The sequence below is a fragment of the Cherax quadricarinatus genome, chromosome 24 (assembly GCF_038502225.1).
Source record: "Cherax quadricarinatus isolate ZL_2023a chromosome 24, ASM3850222v1, whole genome shotgun sequence".
Lineage (NCBI taxonomy): Eukaryota > Metazoa > Arthropoda > Malacostraca > Decapoda > Parastacidae > Cherax > Cherax quadricarinatus.
In genome coordinates this window covers 43,581,619-43,607,407 of record NC_091315.1, presented here as the reverse complement: position 1 = coordinate 43,607,407, position 25,789 = coordinate 43,581,619, and the positions used below count along the sequence as shown (strand labels likewise).

Here is a 25,789-nt window from a genome sequence, read left to right as displayed (position 1 = left end):
ATTTTATTTTTTCACATAACTTTTGTGGCCTGTGAGACCAAATTATTGTGCAATGTTCAAATATACACTCTTTGAATGTAACACAATTATAGCAAAAACACTCGTATCATTATAATGTTGCTAAAACTTGTTTACACAAACAAACAATGTAAACAAATGTTTATTACGATTGCTTTATAATATATATACATATGTACAATCACTGGACACTTTATTAGAAGTGCTGCAGCTTGTGGAATTCTTTGAAACATGGGTATAAGCACAATGGTGTCTTACACTCCTCACACATAAAACGAGTGTCTCTGCGTTTTTGTTGGCGTTTTGTGGTATGTCCACAGACAAAACACCTCTTCTGAGCATTTTTCTTGGCAGTAGTAGCAGGCAGTGGTATGGGGTAGTGATCACCAGGCCTCAGACGAGAGGACATGTGTTGATAATTTCGTGGGTGCTGGTCTATTGCAGGTGTTGTTTCTTGGTACTTGAATATTATTTGTCTGATGACTGACAAACAAAATTCACCATATTTGGGTTTGTTCTTGGTCTTCAACTTATACATATTATAAGCATTCAGCATGGAAATGTCAAGAAGATGGAAAAACAGTTTTATGTACCACTTATAACTCTTGCGAACACAGTCAGCAAACCCAATCTGCATGTCACATTTGTCCACTAAGCGCATATTGAGGTTGTAATCCATCACAGCTGCAGGTTTTACAATAGGTTCTTTGGTCTCTCTATTCTGCTTGCCAGTCTCTACCATTTCGTGTCGGTGAACTGATGTCAGCAGTGTGACATCACGTTTGTCATGCCACCGAAATGCCATGATGTCATTGGCAGCAAACACCTGCACTTCACCTCTACGACTGCCAGCTTCGAACCTAGGCATATGTTTACGACTTCTACGCACTGTGCCACACACATCTGTCATGTTCACTCGCAAGAAATCACTGAGTATAGGGCTTGTGTACCAGTTGTCAGTATATAAAATATGCCCCTTACCAAGATATGGCTCCATCATTGTTCTAACCACATCACCAGAGATACCCAGTAACTTCCTGGTATCTTCCATTGTTTTACCGCCAGTGTACACAATTATATCCAAAACCAGACCAGTTTTGCAATCACACAGAACAAATAACTTTATACCAAAGCGTTTCCTCTTGCTTGGTATATACTGCTTGAATGAGAGTCTTCCTTTGAACAAAATCAAAGACTCATCAATAACAAGCTTCCTGAAGGGATAAAAATACATACAGCACTTTTGTTTCAGGTACATAAACACACGTCTGATCTTATATAACCTGTCGCTTCTGTCAGGCCTGGTTTTGTCTGAAAAGTGTAACATACGTAACAGTAACACAAATCTATTCACTGGTATAATGTCACTGAAAGCAGGGGTTGAAATCAGGCGGTCTGTCGCCCAGTATGTGCTGACACTATGCTTATACACATGTGGCATAAGCATTATTGTGGCAAAGAACAGATACATCTCTGCCACAGTTGTGTCCTTCCACTGGTGTAGGCGTGATCTTGGTGAAAGCATAGTGTTTGCCATGGTGTACTCATAGTATGTATTGCTTTCCCTGACAATAATGTCCATCAGGGGTTCATCGAAGAACAACTGAAAGCATTCCAGTTCAGTGGGATTGTTCCCAAGTGTACATGATGGCCGTATTCCACTTTGTCCTCCATCAAAGTCATGGGGATTGGGAACAAACTCGTCATCTTGATGCCAATCCCAGATGCGGTCAGCTGGTGCGTTCTGGATATTGTAATGTCGTTGTGGTTGTGCAGGTTGTGGTTGTGGTTGTGAGAGTGTGGGGTCGGCCGAAGCAGGTTGTAGTTGTGCAGAGTCGGCAGCGCGGGCACTAGCGTGGCCCGCTGCTGGTGTCACATGACTTATGGCACCGTCACTATCACCACCACCGCCTGCTGCCTCACTCACATCATACCCATCGTAACAATATCGTCATCTTCACTATCAGGACGTGGTGTAGGGCCACGGGATGTGCTCCGAGATGTACTCCTTCCTCTTGGAAGAGCATATGGCACACTACCAGACCGCATGCGACGTCGTACATACTGCCGTTTCACTGGGGAATATTCACCCTCACTGTCACAGCTAGAAGTGCTTTCAATAACCTTGAAATCACTATCACTATCACTTGCACTGCTCACATCTGAGTCTTGTACACGGGCAAATAGTTTCCTCTTTCGTCCTGGTACAGGTGAATATGAACGAGCCGGCCTAGCACCAGAGGTGGATGGTTGTGGGTCATCTGGGTTTTCATCACTAATTATGTTATCCTGGGTAATTTTCTCGGTCACACCCGTTTCAAAACCAGGGAATTCACTTTCACTGACACTATCATCACTGTTTGAGCTATCACTTGGGAACAAAAGACCTCCAATCCGCCGAGGAGTGAGGAACTTCTTACCGCGAGGCATGGTGAAAATGGACTACCAAGATGGCGTTCCCACAATGCACCGCTGAGTCCCAGATTTTTTTCACAGGGTGCACACCGACCACTGAGACCCATTCTCTCTCGTGTAGGCCTACCAGCCCTCTCCCGCTCGATTTGAAGCCGCTAGAATTTATGCGTATAGATACGTCAAACACGGTATCTCCCATGACGTACATATACGACCGCGACAGTCAAAGGGTTAATTGTCATGAGGCTCACCCTTCGTACTCTCGCTGTTGCCAAGTCTACTTAAATGAGCGGGAAATCCGTTACCTCAAAGAGGCAGAAGGTCTTCCTTATGCCAAGGCAGTTTCTCATCTCTGACTCCAAGGGAGACTACCTCGTATTTCTTATTCCCGTGTTTCAAAACGTCCCCCCACTTCTGGGGTCCCATCTTCTGCAGCCTCCTCTGTGGTTACCTCTCCCATAGTCACTCCTGTATCTAATTCTTTTGCTGTCCTAGGCTCAGACGTCCCTACGTCAATGCCTCAGTCTGTTCTCTCATCTTCGTGTTCTCCCTCACAAGCCTCAGTATCGACGAGATCTCGTACTACACCTCCTCCCAATCGTCCCTCTACTTCTCAGAAGTCAAAAAAAAGTCCTTTAACCCCTCCTTCCCTTCTTCCACCTCCTCATTTTACCTTCCCTGTCTCTGTACCGGGTTCTTCCCCTCTCACTGGCTCTGTTACAAACGTAGAGGTTCACCCTCCTCCTCGTACTATACTTACCTCCCCTGTTCCCTCCCAAGTTTCTTCCTCTTCTGCCACCTCCCAGGTTTCTGCCTCTTCTGTCCCCTTCCATGCTTCTTCTCCAGTTCCTTCCACCCTTTTGCCCCCCCTACCTTGGTACAGTCCATTACAGTTCCAATCTTTACTCATCCTCCCCCTACCATCTCCAATATTGTCTCCCATACGATGTCTCTGAATTCCGAAACACTTGAAGCAATCTCTGAATATATTGCAGAGACCAAACCATCAATGGACACTGATCCACCCTCTGTTCCTTCTCTCCCGTCTCCTCCATCTACGCAACTCCTTTTTTCACAGCACACTGTTCCTTCGCTGCTTGAATGTTTTCCGCTGCCCCCGCATGTGGACTTTTCTAACCCCTCTAGTCCGTAGGAACCCTTACCTGCGGATTTCAGGTATCTTTATCATTGCCAATCATGGCCTATTTACAGTGGAATATATGCGGCCTCAGGAGTAATCGGGGTGAGCTTCAGATGTTACTCTCCCAGTTTTCCCCTGTTGGTGTTTGCTTACAGGAACCAAAATTACACACTGCTGTTATCTCTCCCATCTCAGGCTATAATTTATTGTATTCTTCAGATCCTTTTCCTGATGGGACCTTTAATGAAAGTGCCCTTCTTCTACGCACTGATATTCCGTACCATCAGCTATTTGTTCGTACTTCGCTGCATTACACAGCAGCCCATATCCACTTGCATAGGTGGTATACGCTCTGTTCTTTATATCTCTCTCCTTCTTGGGCATTATCTATTCCGTATATTGCCTTTGTTGTTTCATCATTACCGCCACCGATTCTGTTACTTGGCGATTTTAATGCCCATCATTTCCTCTGGGGGGTCTCACTGTGATTCCTGTGGCATTCAGTTAGAGGCTTTTCTTGCCACCCACCCCCTCCATGTTTTAAATACAGGTACTCACACCCATTTTGATCCTCGGACTCGCACTCTCTCTTGCATCGATCTCTCAGTCTGCTCTTCCTCCGCAGTATTAGACTTCACCTGGTCTGTTCTCCCGGATTTACATGACAGCGATCATTTCCCAATCATTCTTACTTCCCCTTCATATTCACCTCCTCTTTGTATCCCACGCTGGCAATTTGATCAGGCAAATTGGAACCTTTACTCACAACTAACTGTTTTTAGTGAGGTTCCTTCTTCGTCCTCCATTGATGAGCTTTTACACCTCTTCTCGTCCTCCGTTTTAACCGCAGCTTCTCATTCTATACCCCAAACTTCGGGCAGGCATTCTCAGAAATGCGTGCCTTGGTGGTCTCCTGCTTGTGCTCGTGCAGTACGTTTGAAACTCGCTGCATGGGGCAGGTACCGGTACAATAGAACCACGGAGAGACTTCTTGATTTTAAGCAGAAGCGTGTGATCGCTCGCTGTGTCATCCGTGACGCTAAACGCACTTGCTGGCGAGATTATGTCTCCACCATCACCTCTGCTTCCTCTATGAGTGCAGTCTGGAAAAAAGTACGAAAATTGAGTGGTAAATATTCTCCTGACCCGGCTCCTGTTCTGCGGGTTGCCGGTGTTGATATAGCAAACCCACTAGGTCTGTATTTCTCAGGGGCTCCATCTATGCCCCTCGTTTCTTTCCTCAAAGTCTGCCAGAGAGTTAGCACCCTTGGACTTTTCTTCTCAGAGAAGAACAGTATAATGTGCCGTTTACACTTCAAGAACTGGAGGCAACACTCTCAGCTTGCTGATCATCGGCAGCTGGGCCCAACGACATTCATATTCGTATGCTACAACATTTACATCAGTCAGCCCTTGCAGTCCTATTATGCCTTTTCAATCTTATTTGGTCACAAGGAGTTCTTCCACAGCTGTGGAAATCTGCCATTGTTCTCCCTTTCTGCAAACCAGGCACTACGGGACATGAAGCCTCCCACTATCGTCCCATTGCTCTTACCAGTGCAGTTTGCAAAGTGATGGAACGCCTGGTAAATAGACGTTTAGTGTGGTATTTAGAGACACACAATAGTCTCTCCACTAGTCAGAATGGCTTTCGTAAGGGACGTTCTACCATAGACCCCTTACTATGCTTGGATACATATGTTCGTAATGCCTTTGCGAATAACCACTCAGTTATTGCCATATTTTTTGACCTTGAGAAGGCATATGACACAACTTGGAGGTATAATATTTTGGCCCAAGCCCACTCCTTAGGCCTCCGAGGCAATCTACCATCCTTCCTTAAGAACTTTTTAACTGACAGGCATTTCCGTGTTCGGGTTAATAATGTGCTCTCCCCGGACTTTATCCAAGCTGTAGGTGTCCCTCAGGGATGTGTTCTGAGCACAACATTTTTTCTCCTTGCTATAAATGATTTGGCCTCTAGTCTTCCATCAAATATTTGGTCATCACTCTATGTTGATGACTTCGCTATTGCCTGTGCAGGCGCTGACTGCCACCTCATTACAGTTCTCTCCAGTATGCGATCGACCGTGTTTTCAATTGGGCCACCACACATGGGTTTAACTTTTCCAGCACCAAAACTCACCAAATTACTTTCACTAGATGCTCTGTCATCTCTGATCATTCTTTGTACCTCTATGGCTCCCGTATCCCTGAACGTGATAGTCAGGTTTCTGGGCCTCCTCTTTGACCGTAGGTTGTCCTGGAAACCTCACATTACCTCTCTGAAGGCAACTTGTCACAGCCGGCTGAACCTTCTTAAAACCCTTGCTCATCTTTCATGGGGAGCTGATCGTCGAACTCTCCTTCGCCTACATTCCACCCTCATTTTATCGAAACTTGATTATGGTGACCAGATCTATTCAGCGGCCTCTCCTGCTACTCTCTCTAGCCTTAACCCCATTCATCACCAAGGATTACGTTTATGCCTTGGTGCTTTTCGCTCTTCCCCTGTTGAGAGCCTCTATGCAGAAGCGAACGTTCCATCCTTATCCGATCGCTGTGATGCCCATTGCCTTCACTACTATGTACGCTCTCATGATCTCCGCAATCCTTCCATTTATAGAATGGTCACTGATATTAGTAGACATTATTTGTTCGCCGCCCCTGTTTACTCCATCCCTTCTCTCTTCGCCTACATTCGCTCTTGTCTTCTCTTCAATTACCACCTTTCTATGTACATGTAGCATCTCACTTTTCCCTATATCCCTGGGAAGTTACAGCTGTTCATGTCTGTTCTTTCTCTCTCCCTTGCTCGAAAGCCCAACTGTCTACGGTCGCTTCCCGCTCTCTTTTTCTTGACCACTTTCACTCTCATTCTCATGCCATTGTTGTGTACACAGATGGCTCTAAGTCTTCTAACGGCGTAGGATTCTCAGCAGTGTTTCCGGACAGCGTCGTACAAGGGCATTTACTATCTTCGGCTAGTATTTTTACTGCTGAATTGTATGCCATCCTTACAGCACTTATCCGTATTGCATCTATGCCTGTGTCATCATTTGTGGTTGTCTCAGACTCCCTTAGTGCTTTACAGGCTATACAGAAATTTGATACACCTCACCCCTTAGTCCTCCGTATCCAACTTTGGCTACGCCGCATCTTTACCAAGCATAAAGATATTGTTTTTTGTTGGGTCCCTGGTCATGTTGACGTACAGGGCAATGAACAGGCAGACACTGCTGCACGGTCAGCAGTACATGACCTACCAGTTTCATGTAGAGGTATTCCATTTACGGACTATTTTGCTGCAATATCTTCCCAACTTCACAACCGTTGGCAACAACGTTGGTCTACTATGCTCGGCAACAAACTTCAATCTATTAAACCGAGTATAGGTTACTGGCCGTCTTCTTATCACCAGGTTGGGTGATAAGAAGACGAGGTTGGGAGACTACTCTCTCCCGTCTTCGCATTGGCCATACTCGTCTTACTCATGGATATCTCATGGAGAGGCGCCCTGCTCCTCTCTGTGAGAATTGCCAAGTTCCATTATCAGTCAGCCACATTCTGTTGGACTGCCCACTTTATCAACGAGCACGCAGAATTTACCTCCGTCGTCATCTTCGCTCTGCTGCTCTCTCTTTACCTTCCCTTCTTGCTGATGGACCCACCTTTCATCCAGACTCTCTCATTGGCTTTTTGACAACTGACTTACTTCACAAATTCTGATACCTTCAGCCCTTTCTACTTCAATCTCTTGCTACCCTCTACCCCCGTACTATCCCCTGCCCCGCTGTTTTCTGTAACCTACTCCTCTTCAAGGGGGGCTCCTTGGCGTGGTGAAGAGGCTCTTGGTCTGAGGAATTAGACCTATCGGTCTTCTTCCTCAGACCGAACCTAATTACCCCCCAATCTCCCCTCCCCTATCCCATCCTCCCCTTTTTCCTTTCCTCCTCCTCCTCCCCACTCCTCCCTTTTGCCCTTCCTCTTTTTGTCCTTTGGGATTTCTCCCACAGGCGCGCTAGTTCCTAGGTAGGAGAAAGGATACCGGGGTCCATCCCATTCCGTTGAGGTTCTTAGCGGTGGCGTAGTTTGCCGTGGAATCTGGATCGCCTGGGGATGTCCCGATCCCTCTCCGGTATCCCGGAGTAGCTTTGGGTGTCTTTCGGGCGACGAGTGTATCTCTGGAAGCCACCTTTCGGATTCCGGGGGTGGTGGCCGAAGGAGGTATGCTTTGTGGCGGATATCCGGCCGCCCTCTCTTTTGTCCACCGAGGTAGCTCGGCAGATGTGAGGTTGCTATCCCGGATTGTTAGTTTACTAGCATGATGGGTAGGGTATGGCACGGGTTCCATGCTGCATCTGCGCTACTTGCGGTGCTGATGTCCTCTTGGGCGCGGAGGGAGATTTCTGGCCCTTTCATTCCTCCTAGGACCTATCCCTCCCCGGTCCCCCCTTTTTTTTTCTTTTTTTTTATTTTTATTTTCTTCTTTCTTTTTTTTCTTAAAAACAAAAAGAAAGAAGTAACCTAACCATGGCAGCCCTAGTCCATGAACCTGGTACCCCCGGGCCCCTTCCTGATACCGCACCCCGTTCTGACCCCGCCTCGTCTTTGGACCACTCTTCAGACATTCCTCATGCCTCTGTACCTATTGCCGGTGCTGTTTCCTCACCCGCTTCAGGTACTGAGGCCTCGACTGACTCCTTCGATTTATCGGACCTTCGCTCTCCTCTGACTATGCTTCCGGCCTCTCCCTCTACGGTGCGGCAATTTTCAAATCGCCGACCCGTTCCACGTCGGACCAACTCTGGTCCCACGCCTAAACGTCAACGACAATTACCTGCTGATGATACTTCTCCACCTTCTCGTTCTTCTCAGAAACGATCGACACGTCCTTCACTACCTTTCCACGCTCAGTTTCAGACTGAACAGTGGACTAAATTCTTCACTTTACGACCAACTTCCTCTACTGCCTATCTTTCTGACCATAGTATTGGCAAGGCACTCCTACGCCATGTTGGTAAAGATATTTCTTTTCATGCTCTTAAGAGCGGTACGCGCATCATTACCGTACAGAATGCTACCCAGGCTCATGAGCTCTCTCGTCTTTCCCATATCGATACTGTTCCTGTCACTCTTGAAAAACATCATTCCCTCAATTCTTGTAGTGGTACCGTCATTCTGCCCCATACCATAGTTCAACAAAATTTCCAGACATGTGGCACCGAGATTCTAGAACAGCTGGAGCTCCAAGATCTCCCAATCCTCAAGGTAGACACTTACGTTCTTCCTGCCCGTGGGCGGAGACGATACCCTAGCAATGTGGCTCATTTAACTTTTGACAGCCGAGAACTCCCATCCTCAGTTTATATAGCAGGACATCGGTTACAAGTTCGAAAGGTGATCCCTACACCACAACAGTGTAGAAATTGCTGGCGATTTGGCCATCCAGCGAAATATTGCAGATCTATCGCCGAATGCCCAGTCTGTGGTGCCGATGACCATTCTAATACGTCTTGCAATCGATCTCCCTCTTGCCTTAACTGTCATGAGGCTCACCCTTCGTACTCTCGCCATTGTCAGGTCTATTTAAACGAGCGGGAAATCCGTTACCTCAAAGAGACAGAAGGTCTCCCTTATGCCATGGCAGTTTCTCATCTCTGCCCCCAAGGGAGACTCCCACGTGTTTCTTATTCCAGGGTTTCAAAATGTCCCCCCACTTCTAGTATCCCATCTTCTACACCCACCTCTGTGGTTACCTCTCCCATAATCACTCCTGTATCTAATCCTTTTGCTGTCCTCGGCTCAGACGTCCCTACTTCAACGCCTCAGTCTAATCTCGCTTCTTCGAGTTCTCTCTCACAAGCCTCAGTATCGACGAGACCTCGTACGACACCTCCTCCCAATCGTCCCTCTACTTCTCAAAAGTCAAAAAGAGGTCCGGTAACACCTCCTACCCATCTTCCACCTCCTCATTTTACCCTCCCTGTCTCTGTCCCTAGTTCTTCCCCTCTCACTGGCTCAGTTACAAGTGCAGAGGTTCACCCTCCTCCTCGTAATGTACCTTCCTCCCCTGTTCCCTCCCAAGTTTCTTCCTCTTCTGCCACCTCCCAGGTTCCTGCCTCTTCTGTCCCCTGCCACGCTTCTCCAGTTCCCTCCACCCTTTCGCCCCCCCCTACCTTGGTACAGTCCAATACAGTTCCAATCTTTACTCATCCTCCCCCTACCATTCCCAATATTGTCTCCCATACGACATCTCTGAATTCCGAAACACTTGAAGCAATCTCTGAATATATTGCAGAGACCAAACCATCAATGGACACTGATCCACCTTCCGCTCTTTCTCTCTCCTCTGCTCCATCTGCGCAACTCCTTTCTTCACAGCGCACCGTTCCTTCGCTGCTTGAACATTTTCCACTGCCTCCGCATGTGGACTTTTCTAACCCTTCTAGTCCATAGGAACCCTTACCTGCGGATTTCAAGTATCTTTATCATTGCCAATCATGGCCTATTTACAGTGGAATATACGCGGCCTCAGGGGTAATCGGGGTGAGCTTCAGATGTTACTCTCCCAGTTTGCCCCTGTTGGTGTTTGCTTACAGGAACCAAAATTACACTCTGCTGTTATTTCTCACATCTCAGGCTATAATTTATTGTATTCTTCAGATCCTTTTCCTGATGGGACCTTTAATGAAAGTGCCCTTCTTCTCCGCACTGATATTCTGTACCATCAGCTATTTGTTCATACTTCGCTGCATTACACAGCAGCCCGTATCCACTTACATAGGTGGTATACACTCTGTTCTTTATATCTCTCTCCTTCTCGGGCATTATCTATTCCGGATTTTGCCTTCCTTGTTTCGTCATTACCGCCACCGATTCTGTTACTTGGTGATTTTAATGCCCACCATTTCCTCTGGGGGGGTCTCACTGTGATTCCCGTGGAATTCAGTTAGAGGCTTTTCTTGCCACCCACCCCCTCCATGTTTTAAATACAGGTACTCACACCCATTTTGATCCTCGGACTCATACTCTCTCTTGCATCGATCTCTCAGTTTGCTCTTCCTCCGCCGCATTAGACTTCACTTGGTCTGTTCTCCCGGACTTACATGACAGTGATCATTTCCCAATCATTCTTACTTCCCCTTCATATTCGCCACCTCTTCGCACCCCACGCTGGCAATTTAATCGGGCAAATTGGAACCTTTACTCACACCTAACTGTTTTTAAAGAGGTTCCTTCTTCGTCCTCCATCGATGAGCTTTTACACCTCTTCTCGTCCTCCGTTTTCACCGCAGCTTCTCATTCTATACCCCAAACTTCGGGCAGGCATTCTCAGAAATGCGTGCCTTGGTGGTCTCCTGCTTGTGCTTGTGCAGTACGTTTGAAACGCGCTGCATGGGGCAGGTACCGGTACAATAGAACCACAGAGCGACTCCTTGATTTTAAACAGAAGCGTGCGATCGCTCGCCGTGTCATCCGTGACGCTAAACGCACTTGCTGGCGAGATTATGTCTCCACCATCACCTCTGCTTCCTCTATGAGTGCAGTGTGGGAAAAAAGTACGAAAACTGAGTGGTAAATATTCTCCTGACCCGGCTCCTGTTCTGCGGGTTGCCGGTGTTGATATAGCAAACCCACTAGATGTTGCCAATGAAATTGGCAATCATCTGGTCCGTATTTCTCAGGGACTCCATCTATGCCCCTCATTTCTTTCCTCAAAGTCTGCCAGAGAGTTAGCACCCTTGGACTTTTCTTCTCTCAGAGAAGAACAGTATAATGTGCCTTTTACACTTCAAGAACTGGAGGCAACACTCTCAGCTTGTCGATCATCGGCAGCTGGGCCCGACGACATTCATATTCGTATGCTACAACATTTACATCAGTCAGCCCTTGCAGTCCTATTACGCCTTTACAATCTTATTTGGTCACAAGGAGTTCTTCCACAGCTGTGGAAATCCGCCATTGTTCTCCCTTTCCGCAAACCAGGCACTACGGGACATGAAACCTCCCACTATTGTCCCATTGCTCTTACCAGTGCAGTTTGCAAAGTAATGGAACGCCTAGTAAATAGACGTTTAGTGTGGTATTTAGAGACACACAACAGTCTCTCCACTCGTCAATATGGCTTTCGTAAGGGACGTTCTACCGTAGACCCCTTACTACGCTTGGATACGTATGTTCGTAATGCCTTTGCGAATAACCACTCAGTTATTGCCATATTTTTTGACCTTGAGAAGGCATATGACACAACTTGGAGGTATAATATTTTAGCCCAAGCCCACTCCTTAGGCCTTCGAGGCAATCTACCATCCTTCCTTAAGAACTTTTTAACTGACAGGCATTTCCGTGTTCGGGTTAATAATGTGCTCTCCCCGGACTTTATCCAAGCTGAAGGTGTCCCCCAGGGATGTGTTCTGAGCACAACACTTTTTCTCCTTGCTATTAATGATTTGGCCTCTAGTCTTCCATCAAATATTTGGTCATCACTCTATGTTGATGACTTTGCTATTGCCTGTGCAGGCGCTGACTGTCACCTCCTTACAGTTTCTCTCCAACATGCAGTCGACCGTGTTTCCAATTGGGCCACCACACGTGGGTTTAAATTTTCCAGCACTAAAACCCACCAAATCACTTTCACTAGACGCTCTGTCATCTCCGATCATCCTTTGTACCTCTATGGCTCCCGTATCCCTGAACGTGATACAGTCAAGTTTCTGGGCCTCCTCTTTGATCGTAGGTTATCCTGGAAACCTCACATTACCTCTCTGAAGGCAACTTGTCACAGCCGGCTGAACCTTCTTAAAACCCTTGCTCATCTTTCGTGGGGAGCTGATCGTCGAACCCTCCTTCGCCTACATTCCACACTTTTTTTATCGAAACTTGATTATGGTGACCAGATCTATTCAGCGGCATCTCCTGCTACTCTCTCTAGCCTTAACCCCATTCATCACCAAGGATTACGTTTATGCCTTGGTGCTTTCTGCTCTTCCCCTGTCGAGAGCCTCTATGCAGAAGCGAACGTTCCATCCTTATCCGATCGCCGTGATGCCCATTGCCTGCGCTACTATGTACGCTCTCATGATCTCCGCAATCCTTCCATTTATAGAATGGTCACTGATATTAGTAGACATTCTTTATTTGTTCGCCGCCCCTGTTTACTCCGTCCCTTCTCTCTTCGCCTTCATTCGCTCTTGTCTTCTCTTCAACTACCACCTTTCTATGTACATGTAGCATCTCACTTTTCCCTACCCCCCTGGGAAGTTCCAGCTGTTCAAGTCTGTTCTTTCTCCCTCCCTTGCTCGAAAGCCCAACTGTCTACGGTCGCTTCCCGCTCTCTTTTTCTTGACCACTTTCACTCTCATTCTCATGCCATTGCTGTGTACACAGATGGCTCTAAGTCTTCTGACGGCGTAGGATTCGCAGCAGTGTTTCCGGACAGCGTCGTACAAGGGCATTTACTATCTTCGGCTAGTATTTTTACTGCTGAATTATATGCCATCCTTACAGCACTTATCCGTATTACATCTATGCCTGTGTCATCATTTGTGGTTGTCTCAGACTCCCTTAGTGCTTTACAGGCTATACAAAAATTTGATACACCTCACCCCTTAGTCCTCCGTATCCAACTTTGGCTACGCCGCATCTTTACCAAGCATAAAGATATTGTTTTTTGTTGGGTCCCTGGTCATGTTGACGTACAGGGCAATGAACAGGCAGACACTGCTGCGCGGTCAGCAGTACATGACCTACCAGTTTCTTATAGAGGTATTCCATTTACGGACTATTTTGCTGCAATATCTTCCCACCTTCACACCCGTTGGCAACAACGTTGGTCTACTATGCTCGGCAACTAACTTCAGTCTATTAAACCGAGTATAGGTTACTGGCCGTCTTCTTATCACCAGTGTCGAGGTTGGGAGACTACTCTCTCCCGTCTTCGCATTGGCCATACTCGTCTTACTCATGGATACCTCATGGAGAGGCGTCTTGCTCCTCTCTGTGAGAATTGCCAAGCTCCATTATCAGTCAGCCACATTCTGTTGGACTGCCCACTTTATCAACGAGCACGCAGAATTTACCTCTGTCGTCGTCTTCGCTCCGCTGCTCTCTCTTTACCTTCCCTTCTCGCTGATGGATCCACCTTTCATCCGGACTCTCTTTGACAACTGACTGACTTCACAAACTCTGATGCCTTGAGCCCTTTCTACCTCAGTCTCTACCCCCGCACTATCCCCTGCCCCGCTGTTTTCTGTAACCTACTGATCATCCCTTCCCCCTTCTACCGCCCAATACCCTCGCTTCCTTCCCTACCCTGCAGCGCTGTATAGCCCTTGTGGCTTAGAGCTTCATTTTAATTATAATAATTACTATACAGGAGGGTCTTTTCTTGTCAGTGCATTCTGCTGGGTAGCAGCTGTTAGCGCCTGCTGCCACACTTCACAGTGACTTCTCATTGCTCACATGGCTGCCATGGTGAGAGGAAGGGTTGCACTTTTGTCTCTCATCCGCCTCATCTTTTGTCCAGTGTTCCCTTTGGTTTTGGGGCTATACATCTTTGATTATGGATAAAAGTCTTTAACATCTGAAACTATAGCTCAAATCATATTATTATTATTATAATCAAGGGGAAAGCTCTAAAACCGGAGGATTATTCAGCGCCTGGGGGGGGGATGTGGAAGGCATTCAGGCTTAATTTGGGGAACTGGAGCACAGATCCAATTCCCTAAATCAAGAGCCCCTCACCAACATCAAGGAACCTTCCTTGAGGGGACTCAAATCATAGGGCTTCACAAACCTGGGCACCAGACAAAAGAAATAGTGGAGAATGTTAGTGCGTGTGAGCGTTCAGTAAGGAACTGGGTGCAGCATTTCAAGGCTGGTGGTGGTGTCGAGTTACCATCTGCCAGACCTCGGCCTTGCCCCTCGAGGAAGACATCTGTTTGTACCTTGACTGTGTTAAAGAAGCAGTTACTCTCTAAATGCTTCTTTAACACTTAAGGTACAAACAGATGTCTTCTTACAGAGTGGTGCTATGGGTCATTTTTCCATGTGGTATGTGAGTGAGTTGGGCATGTGCAATTTATATTATTTAGTCAAAAGTATTTTTATAAATACAGTATTGTCTACCAAAATTTTGATGTATATTACTTCCAACAGGTGGATATAATTTCTGGTACCAAAAAGCCACTTGAAGAGGAAGCCAAAAAGCGAAAATCAAGGTTTGATCAGGGAGGCCCATCCAATAATGTTATCAAGCCCATGATTGTTCCTCCAACCCTCACATCTGTACCAACAGGAACTAAAGCCACCATAGATGCTTTTGGTAGCCTTAAGAAAACAAAATAAAATAAATACCAACTTTCATTTGATATGTATTTAGGATTTTGTGATGAATAGTTTATTACAAAATAATGAAGACCTTGCAGATTTTTTTATTACATGTTCAGTCTTTTTCTAATACATAGTGAATAAAGATAATTACAACCACTGTCCTCTTGACTTGTTCCTTACTTATGTAGTTGTAATTAACTGTTTGAATCATCTAATTCTAGTTCTTATTTGAAAGCAGTGGTGGTCTCATGATAAACAAATCACAAGTTTGTTTGTTTATTTATGACAAAAGTCATAACTTGCTTTCAGTAAACGCTATACAATGAGGGATATAGGACCATATCTGGCAATAATACATAATGTAAAAATATAAAATTATTTACATATCTACAAATATGAATTTGAAAGAATAAACTTTCAGTATACTTACAAAAGCTCTATAAAACAAAAATAAATGCTGAGTGAATTAACGTTTACTTCTGGTTGTTAGCTACCCCCACAGCTTAAAAGCCACAATAAATTTCTTCAGTGAAAACCAATGAAATCGTAAAAAAAAAAATCGGGAGATTCCACTTGCAGTATCTAAAAAAAATTTAACACTTTTTAAACCATCACTTTCTCCATACTGATATAACTCTCATTATTGTACATATTTATGAAGTGTTAAATTAATAAATATAATTTATTATTAAAGTATATTCTACTACTATTAATCCCTAAGTGATGTCAATACTTATACATACTAAGAGCCAAGAGTTAAATATTTCTTATTGTTACGGAACCTAGTCGGAGCATTGTACATAGTAATATATTTCTGTTCATGTGAAAAACTTTCTTTGTCTAAGAGATCTTATTTACCTCAAAATCATTGCAACTTCCTTAACATTCACAATCTTAAAAAAACATGAAGAGGAGGAGAACTTCAGCAAGCCTGCTGGCACATGCTAGTCAGGTCCAACTCACACAACATTTTGACAAAACCACATAATCATTGGCAGCAATTAGACATTTCCTAAGAATTATAATTGAAAATTTTATGCTGTATTTAAGGTTCACTACAAATTTAATCTGTGGAGAAAGTTTACACAACTTCATACAAGATATTACTTTTAAGCATATGCTTCATCAAGAAGCTCCCTAATTTACCATCATGTTTACTTAAAATATGTGCGAGGATAGTACTGTGATATTTACTTGGTTAACTTGCAGTTATGAGAGATTAAACTGTTTAGAGCTCTGAACTACATGTTAAAACAATAAAATAGTAAAATCAAGAAAAGTCACACCTAGAGATCTTGGATCAGCAGTGCTTCAAGAAAGTCAAGATTTGGATCTGAAGCTGTACACACACTTCACCACACATTAGGTCTCCTACACATGACATTAATGTATTCCTTAAAACTGTAAGTAGTGTGTTCGAAACTCAGAATTTATATTTCCACAGATGCCTACTTTAGAATCGGAGATGTATTCCCAAGGCATAATATTCCTTATTTAATTTAATTTATTTTAAAACTAAAAATATTTACTCAATATTTTACATACTATTCCTTTTCACTCATAAATATTAATTATTGTTTAATATGCCTGTTAAATAGAATAGAGATACAATACATTACAGTCCAGTACAAAGGTGTAGGAGTAAACAACAGTTGTGCTGTCTCCATCTTTCTTATTCTCCCCATTCTATTCATTCCCACCTCTTGCATCAATATACAGTCATTACTCTTGCAATGTTATGGTAAAGGTATCGGGTAAAGCAGTGACTAGGGGGTGTCCCAAAGTACCAGTATCAGTGGTATCAGTTAATTTTGATAGTATTAGTGGGTAATTAATTAATTTTGATGGTATTATAAAACAGAGTATTGGTATCAACAAAAACTTGGTATCGTCCCATCCCTGTTGGTGATAACTGTGCAAGATGTGGGATGAGCTCCCACTGTCCTGAGGGGCAGGCAGGAGCTATACTGTCTCAGACAGGAGGGAATGGAATACAGGGAAGGAAATAAGGCACTCCCACTACTGTCTTAATCCTCACAATAACATAATGTGGCCAGCAGGGAGGCAGTGTAAGTGGAAATGCTGCTTAACCCTCTGGCCTCACTGGACCATTTACAAAGTCACATTGTGTGCCTTTGTAAGTGGTCCAAGTCGGACTGAAATGTCGTCATGAGCTCCTCTCTCCCATGTGCGGGTTATTTGTGTATTGTTCCAGTCATGGTATTGTGCCTTTTTGTTCTTCTCAATAACCAATAAAATCATAATTATTAAATATTCACTTCTTGACCAATATTTAAATATTAGCTCTCCACACATACATCCAATGCACATACATAAAATATTGCTGCATATGATGAGAAAATAAGAGAAAAATAAATACAATGTAGCAAACAAACTCGTTATCATTAAATCTTGGTTCCTCACTGTTATTTACCAAACATGAACTCTCCACACATGAATAAAAATAACTTATGGGACATAAAAACACTGTGTTGGGGAACTACTGTACAGTTTGATATGGGAGCAACCGTCACATTTTTTTCTGATAAATTAATGACTTAATATTACAAACCAGTATTTAATTTCCAACAGTGGTAACTGCTTGACTATTTTACACATACTGATACATATTGGTATGACCACTATACTGATGGCATAAATTGCCCTGCACTGTGCACTGGTGCCTCAAAGAAACACTAGTCACAGCATGCTCTCTGTCTTGGCAAAATAAATTTTGTTTAAGTACACTAATTTAACTATACCTCCTTGCCAAATAATTATAGCATTTGTGTTGTTATTCCAAATGATTTTTGTACTGTTTTTCTTTCAGATGCTGAATAAATAATGCTTGGCACAACCTAACCAAGAGGTTTCATAATGTGCTCTGTCAATTTCCTTAGTTACTGTACCAACAGGACTGGTTAATTACTGTAAAATAATTATATTTTAAGACATCCCAGTTTTACTTAACAAAATTCTACCAGATAAAAATAATTATCTTATATAATCTGATACTTCCTTCTGCAATTCATTAACATACCACTAATGTACAGTACTGTACAAAAAATACAACTTAAAAAACACTTAACAGCTTTCCTGGTTTAATGTGCATCCTGTGACTAACCAAAGATGTAACATAATTCTAATGCATTATAACTCACATTAAATGTCGAGCATGAAATAATGCACAGCACTTAGAATTTGCAGGACACAATATTGAGAGATTCTTTAACAATATAGGAAACTTATAACCATAGTAGGCTTAGGACATAAAATTTTTGGATACTATCATATTTTAACAAGATGAATTTGGTTATTGCTAAAAAATTATAAATACTGTACTGTAATTCTACCTAAATTGAGGACGTCTTTTTTTTTTTTTTCCATCCAAGGATGGGGAATAATGCCTTAATTTATATATACTGATGTTAACTGTGGCAGCAGATACATTACACTTAAGGAGACCTAAGATTATCTTGGGGTGACTACAGTATATGGTCAACACTGTTAAGATTACTACATCTGGCAGTTACTAAGATTAGAGTTATAGCTGTCATACTCTGGATGCTGAGCCAAGTTTCTTCATTTTATACATCAAGTCAAATGGCAAAAATGAACACTTCACATATACTATACAACCTATGACAGAGTCACTCTAGTGTTTACATGCTGCATAATGGTAATATCATAGTCATCAAAGACTGCAAAAATCTGCAATATCTGAAAGGATCACTGGGAGTTACAGTATTTGCACTTAAAAGCCACAACAACTGTGTAGTGTAGTAAAATTTGCCTGCAAATTCTGCTGGTATTCAGACATTGTACTTTTAAGACTTTTTACTTTTACTTTTTAGATTTTGCATTCTCAGAATAAACATATATTTTTTAAAACACTAAATATTTAAATTAAACAAAATTATACTGCAAAACCAATTTTCTAATTAATGAACAATCACATCACTAAAACTAACCTTGATTTTTCTATGCACTAGGTTGCAGATCTCCCAAGTATCCATTTCGTGTGAGGTGATGAAAAGATAACATACATTAATGTAAACATGATAAATAAGGTCAAGAATAAAAATAAGAAGAGACTAAAAAAATCAGCTGACTGCTCTAAGAATAAGACAACACTGATGGGAAAACAGAGAAATGGGAAGATGAACAGTATGACATAGAAAGGTTTAGATAAGGGTAACCGTACAGTTAGGTGTAGAATATGATTAAGCTGGGTGACATCAAAAATAGAATGCAAAATTTGAAGGATAGGGGATAAGCAGGGTGCAAGTGGAAGAATATGCCAGATCCAAATAAAAGAAAAATCTCCATTAAACTGTGGGAATGGTCTTTTCTTAACATCTTAAACACAAGCTAATTCAATGTTATATTATAGAGTACATACAGTACATAAATACTCATATATACTCTGCCCTAGTAAGATGGCTAATGTGTAAAAAAAAAAAAATAAAGAGAAAATGCTAGGGCAGAAATAGAGAAAATATGTATCAATTAATCAATATCACATATGAAAATGTAAATAATTAGTGTGAAGGCAAGTGGAATGCTAATATTTTTTTTTTTTTAGCTAAATTCAGGATTAGAATCAAAAGTAGAAGAAATGATGATTGCTGAAGTAGAGAGAAAATCTAGCAACAGTGAAAATAAGAGGCACTAATTGTTAAGAGAAAATAATTTAGGAAAAAAGCAGTCAGTATGTAGTTAAAATAAAAAGATGGTAGTGAAGGTAGTATTAAAAATTTCACAGTGCTTGAACCAAAAGGTCATTCAGTGATTTATTTAGTAAAAAAATTGGCACGTGCATGCCTGTTAACCATGTACTAAAATCTCTCCTCCATGAAGAAACTAGTCAACTTGTGTCAGTTAAAAGAGAACCAATTGGGATAAAGTGGACATTCAAAATTTGCATGGGTTACATTCCCCAAAACTGTGCTACCAGTGATTTCCACGACTTGTGGACTGAAAAACACATGGGAAAAATAGGGCTACCTTCCTCAAGAATCTTATTTCCAAGGCCTGGGGGAAGCCACTTGTTGACTCATTTTAAGAGTACATATATCTTTCATAACCTTAGGTAGTAGGTCAGTAGACAGCAACCACCCAGGGAGGTACTACCATCCTGCCAAGTGAATGTAAAATGGAAGCTTGTAATTGTTTTACATGATCCTAGGACTGCTGGTGTCATTTTTCCGTCTCATAAACATGCAAGATTTCAGGTACGTCTTGCTACTTTTACTTACACTCAAGTCACATTACACTTGCATTTACAAGCATATATATATACACACACCCCTCTGGGTTTTCTTCTATTTTCTTACTAGTTTCTGTTCTTGTTTCTTCCCTCTTGTCTCCATGGGAAAGTGGAACAGAATTCTTCCTCTGTAAGCCATGTGTGTCGTAAAAGAAGAGAAACTTTCGTTTTTCTTTTTGGGCCACCCTGCTTTGGTGGGATACAGTGAGTTTGTTGAAAGAAGAAAGATCTTTCATAACATTATTGGTAAAGAATAACAAGAAGCTGATGAATCTGACATATGTGCAATACTTAGATAACTTTATATTTTGAAGAGTTTTCACCAACCAGAGCCTTTTTCAATTCAACTGAGGATATTAACTGGAGAAAGCACATTCCTTCCACAGAAAGTGGGATATGTGAGAATGAATGACCCTCAAAACCACCAGCATTAAATATAATACGTATAGTATTTTTGTTTGGGATAGGGTAAAAAGTGACTAAAGCAGTTTATCTTACCCTCTATTCCCTTCTTGTCTTTGTTGCTAGAGAAGTTTGGAGATATGGTTGATGTGGCATTTATCAGCCAAAATGCCTGACTGTGGCCTTCACCTGTGGCCTTCATCTTCACTATATCATATACACTATACAATTTTCTCGCAAGTTTTCACTCTTTATTATCAATTGCCAACCAACATTCAACAATTATATAAATGCAGCAAGCATAGGTAAATGACTTTTTTTAAGGCACAAGAATGTGTAACACTAGCTATGCATGAAACCTACCAGCCATAACAACCACCACCACCTCCCATCTCTACTCTAACCATAGTTTTCTTAGAAATTATAAATTTCATGCCCAACTGTCTTCTTGGCATCTCAACATCACTTTTATTCCTCTTGGGTGCTGTGATTAATATCCAGACAAAGCAAGATAATGATATGAATGAAAACAGAGAGCATAACTACAGGGAAACTACTGTATGGTATGTGTCCAGAATCTGAAGACTACTTTGTTTATACTGAGCAGCAATGCTAGGCCTCCCCCACTCCAAAACAATGGCCTTGCTCAAAGGGTGGAGGTACACTCCCTAAAGTAATGCACTCCACTAATTCTACCCTGGCATGCCTTAACTGTAATGGCACAGAACTGCTGGAAGTGGAAAAATCAAATTTAAATTGCAGAAAACTGAAAACACAACTTACAGTTGTCTATTGCACTTTAAAAATTGAGACCTAAAAGTCTGCCAATGTCTCAACAGTTCCTAAAGGATCACAGAAATCTCAGGTAATTCAAAAAGGTCAAAGCTGCAGACATACAGTAAAGTATGCAGCACACAAGTTCCTAGGCATGAGTGCCCAATTCCACATCGACAAAGAGTAGTTTAATTATAATCAAAGATAATTTTTTAAAAAATAAAGTTGTATAAAGAGGAAGCAGGCAGAGAACCTAAGGAAGACAATAAAGCAAGTGAAAGAACAAGAGATGGTGACAGTGGCTGGGCCAATTATGTGGATTTTAGGGAACTGTGTTATTATACAGTATTTATGGGGAATCAATAAACCTGTGTAGGTCATACAGTACCTGTGGTTGGGAGGCAATTAAATCTGATCCAAGGACAATTCCTTGAAAAAGGAGATCTTCATTGCAGAAGCAATACCAAGGTGGAAGGGGAGGTCTAAAAAATTCCTCAGCCTTTCCAAAGCCCCCCAATAAAAATAGTAATAGTACTACAAAACAAGTCTCCTAGGTCCCCCCCCCCATTTAACTAGATAGCCCCCTAACCCCCTTATAGAAATTTTGGCATTGCCCGTTCCACTAACATTAATGCAACTCCCCACCCCCATTTAACCAGATAGCCCCCTAACCCCCCCCCATAGAAATTCTGGCACTGCCCCTGTATCACTAGCATCAATGCATCCCCCCCCCTTGAAAAGGAAATTTTAGGGTAAGGTATGCTCATACTGTGAATTTTGAGGAAGAAGGGAGCCAACCAGAACAACACAATATTTGATGCACTGACTAACAAATAGGACACTGATATTAACTGATAAAAAAGTGGTGATGGGAGAAACTGACAACAGTAGTAAAATGGCAGAAGTACAGTGCTGAAAGTGAGTAACAAGGCAGAATGAGTATTCAAAGCTATTGTAGCTGGTGATGGGGATAACAAAACAAGCTACATGACTAGTTTAGGGAGCATTTAAGAAAATATGAACGGAGTTTTTAACCATTATTATATTCATGGAGAAGCCCAAAACCCATAAGGATTGTAAAGCACCCACTGTCCTGACCTCACTTCTGGCTTTTATTGTTACTCCTCACTTGTCAGTTGAGAATGTGTCAGAACAAACTGAAATGCCATCAAATTTCCATTTGAAATTTGTGGCCTTGTGATCAGCTATATCTATTAACTGTTGTCTATGATACTGGATGCATAATGAAGAAAGAAATTGTGTACTGTTAATTATGAGGGTGATGATAAAGCTTGATTGGAATACATACAGTTTAGAAATTCTTCAATGCCTATAACCTACAAGGAGAACCGTGTGTGCAATACAATAGTTCAATAAAGCACGCAAAGTTTATTTTTGGATATGGAAGACGAGGCTTTGTAAATTTCTCCTGGCTTTTAATACAGCATAGTAAACAAGGTCTCCTTTACTTTATGCATTCTTACTTTACATTGATTTGTTTCTGCGATGTCCAATTTCAAGGGTTAATTCTGTATGTGCAATTAACAGTAATGTGTGTGACCAACACGATTCACAAAACACATCAAAGATTCCTATTATGCATATGTATGTGTTTATGGCCCAAGTGAGCTTAATACAAATGTCAAGGACCTGGATTATTATTATTATTATTTTAAAAATGTGCTCAACCTATATGGGTTACAAAGCATCATAAGGCTGAGGGAAGCTACTGGCCAAGGAAAGTGTGCAACAAGTGAATTTAAATATTAACAAGGAAAGCTATGGACCCAGAAGACATCTACAGCATAAAATGAGGAACACCTGTATACCTGGGACATAAACACATGAACTGCCTAGTGAATGAATTCAGAGATTCACTCTCACACCCCAAAGTCCACAAGTGCTTAGGGGTATGCCAAAGTAATCAGTATCAGTGGGTATCAGATATTTTTTATGAGATTTATACTGGTCTAAAATTTAGTGTCAGTATCAGTGGGTATAAGTTTATTTTCATGGTATCAGTGAATATTGGGTAAGTTTGATGATACTGTATCAGTATCACCAAAAATTTTGGCATCACATCACTACTTGTGCTTAACCCTTAAACGGTCCAAACGTATATATACGTTTTTTCAACATTTGAAAGTATGTAAAAAAATGTACATCATCTTTTTTTTTTTTTTTTACATTTGAAAATGTGTAAAATAAACTTTTATCTACATTTTTTTTGTTATATTTGAAAATATGTAAAAAAAAACAGATCTACTTTTGGAGCACTACGGATTTGAACGTCGATCTATTTGGACCGTTTAAGGGTTAATACCTTTTTTGTACATACGTACAGTATTTTTATATTTTACCATATCGGTTGTCTCCAACGAAGGGTAGGTGAGCTAATAAGGAAACACATTCACTATCAATCTCTCAATCACTGTCTTGCCATAAGTATACTGACATCACAATTCAGTTGACAATCCAACTGCAACATCTCCACTCCCTCCATCACACTGTAGACACTGCCCTTTCCACCAGTTTCCCCCTGAATTCCTTCACAAATGTTACCTTGCTCACACTCCAACAGGACGTCCATTAAAATTCACTTGCATCCACTCATTCATGCCTTAACATGCTCACACAAGCCTACTGGATGCTTGAGCTTCTACGACTTGAAATCTCTTTTAACCTCTCACTTCAACTTTCTTGGGATGACCTCTACCCCTCCTATCTTCCAACTCAGATTTATACACCCTCTCTCTAATCTCTATCACTTTCCCCATCCTCTCTAATTGCCCAAATCACCTAAACAACCCCTCCTCAGCTCTTGGTGACTCAACCTCCTCTTTAATATCTATGCTACAAAACCCATGAATAATATTTACAACATACAGTATGGCCCCACTTATATGGCAGGTTAAGTTCCAAGCTACCGCTTGACAGCGGACATCGCTGGAAAGCAGAACGCCATTTTTTCACTTATAAATGCATATAAATGTCAGGTAACAAGTTTACACTAACTCATATTAACCCTTTAACTGTCGAAACCTCAAATCCTGAAGTGTCTCCTGGTGTCAAAGAATATTCGAAAAAAAAAAGAACATCATTTTTTCTTATGAGTATGTTAAGATTATTTTTCTGATCGTTTTAAGCCCCCAAAAATTTTTTTGCCATCAGTACTTACCGAGATATAGAGGCGTACAGTTGGCAGAAAATGAGCCACGTATGGTAACAGTGGCGATGCTGCTCACCCGGTAAATTTTTTTTACTCCCATGCAAAGGTATCTTGCTTTTTCCATTACTTTGTTTTTTCAGGTAACTTATGTGGCCTGTGAGACCAAAGTAAGGTGCAATGTATATATATACACTCATTGTATACAACACAATAAGTGCACAAACATAATTATCACTATATTGTTTACAAAACTTGTTTACACAAACAATACAAAAAAATTTTTTTACTATTATTCTATTATATACAAATGTACAGTCACTGGACATGCTCCTAGTTCCACAGCTTGTGGAACTCTTTGACACATGGTTTCATACACAATGGTGTTTTACACTTCTCACACATAAAACGAGGGTGTCTGCGTTTTTGTGGGCATTTTTCGTATGTGCACAGACAAAACACCTCATCTGAGCAGTTTTCTTCATAGTAGTAGCAGACAGTTGTGTTAGGTAGTTATCCTAGGTAAATATGTCATCATTCCTTCCTATCTACCTTTCTTTGTCTTCTTTCTTTCTTTATTTATTCATTCTTTCCTTCCTTCTGGTTTCTATAATATATATACATGTATATAGTCACTGGACACTTTCATATAACTGCTATTATCTTCAGCAAGCTTGTGTTGTGTGTGAGTGTATGGACTTGTGAATGTGCTGAGTCAGCTGTCAAAATGACATATTGTATCATTACTCACTCCCCCAACCGCCTGTCAAAACAATGAGGTAGGATGCTCCCTTCCCCTTTATCTTCCTACCTAATTATCTTTCTCCTTCACTCTCCCTCATTCTCTCTCTCATTCTCCTTCATTCTCCTTCACTTTTCTGGTATCCTGGGCAATGCTTTTGGTCACAAACTCCTCAAAACCATGAAATTGATCTTCACTGACACTTCCATCTGTGTTAGAGCATCACTTAGGAAGAGAAGAGTCCCAGATTTGCCAAGAAGTCAGATATTTCTTACCACTAGGCATGATGAACAAGGACTAATTATCTTTCCCCTTCGTTCTCTCTCCCATTCTCTATCTCATTCTCCTTCATTTTCCTGGTATCCTAGGCAATGCTTTTGGTCACAAACTCCTCAAAACCATGAAATTAATCTTCACCGACACTTCCATCTGTGTTAGAGCATCACTTGAGAAGAGTCCCAGATTTGCCAGGGAGTCAGATATTTCTTACCGCTAGGCATGATGAACAAGGACTACTGAAATGGCATT

The 25,789-nt window shown here is 41.9% G+C and overlaps 1 protein-coding gene across 4 annotated transcripts in view; it reads left to right on the top strand.

Moving 5' to 3' along the window:
• The window catches only part of LOC128690980 (SAP30-binding protein), a 71,298-nt gene extending 56,234 nt beyond the window's left edge, over positions 1 to 15,064 (top strand). For all 4 annotated transcript variants that reach the window (XM_053779800.2, XM_053779799.1, XM_053779798.1 and 1 more), the window contains one exon: positions 14,735 to 15,064. In XM_053779800.2, coding sequence (XP_053635775.1) covers positions 14,735 to 14,923 — 189 coding nt within the window. In that variant the 3' untranslated portion in view covers positions 14,924 to 15,064. The remainder of the gene's footprint in view (positions 1 to 14,734) is intronic.
• The last annotated feature ends 10,725 nt before the right edge of the window (positions 15,065 to 25,789 follow it).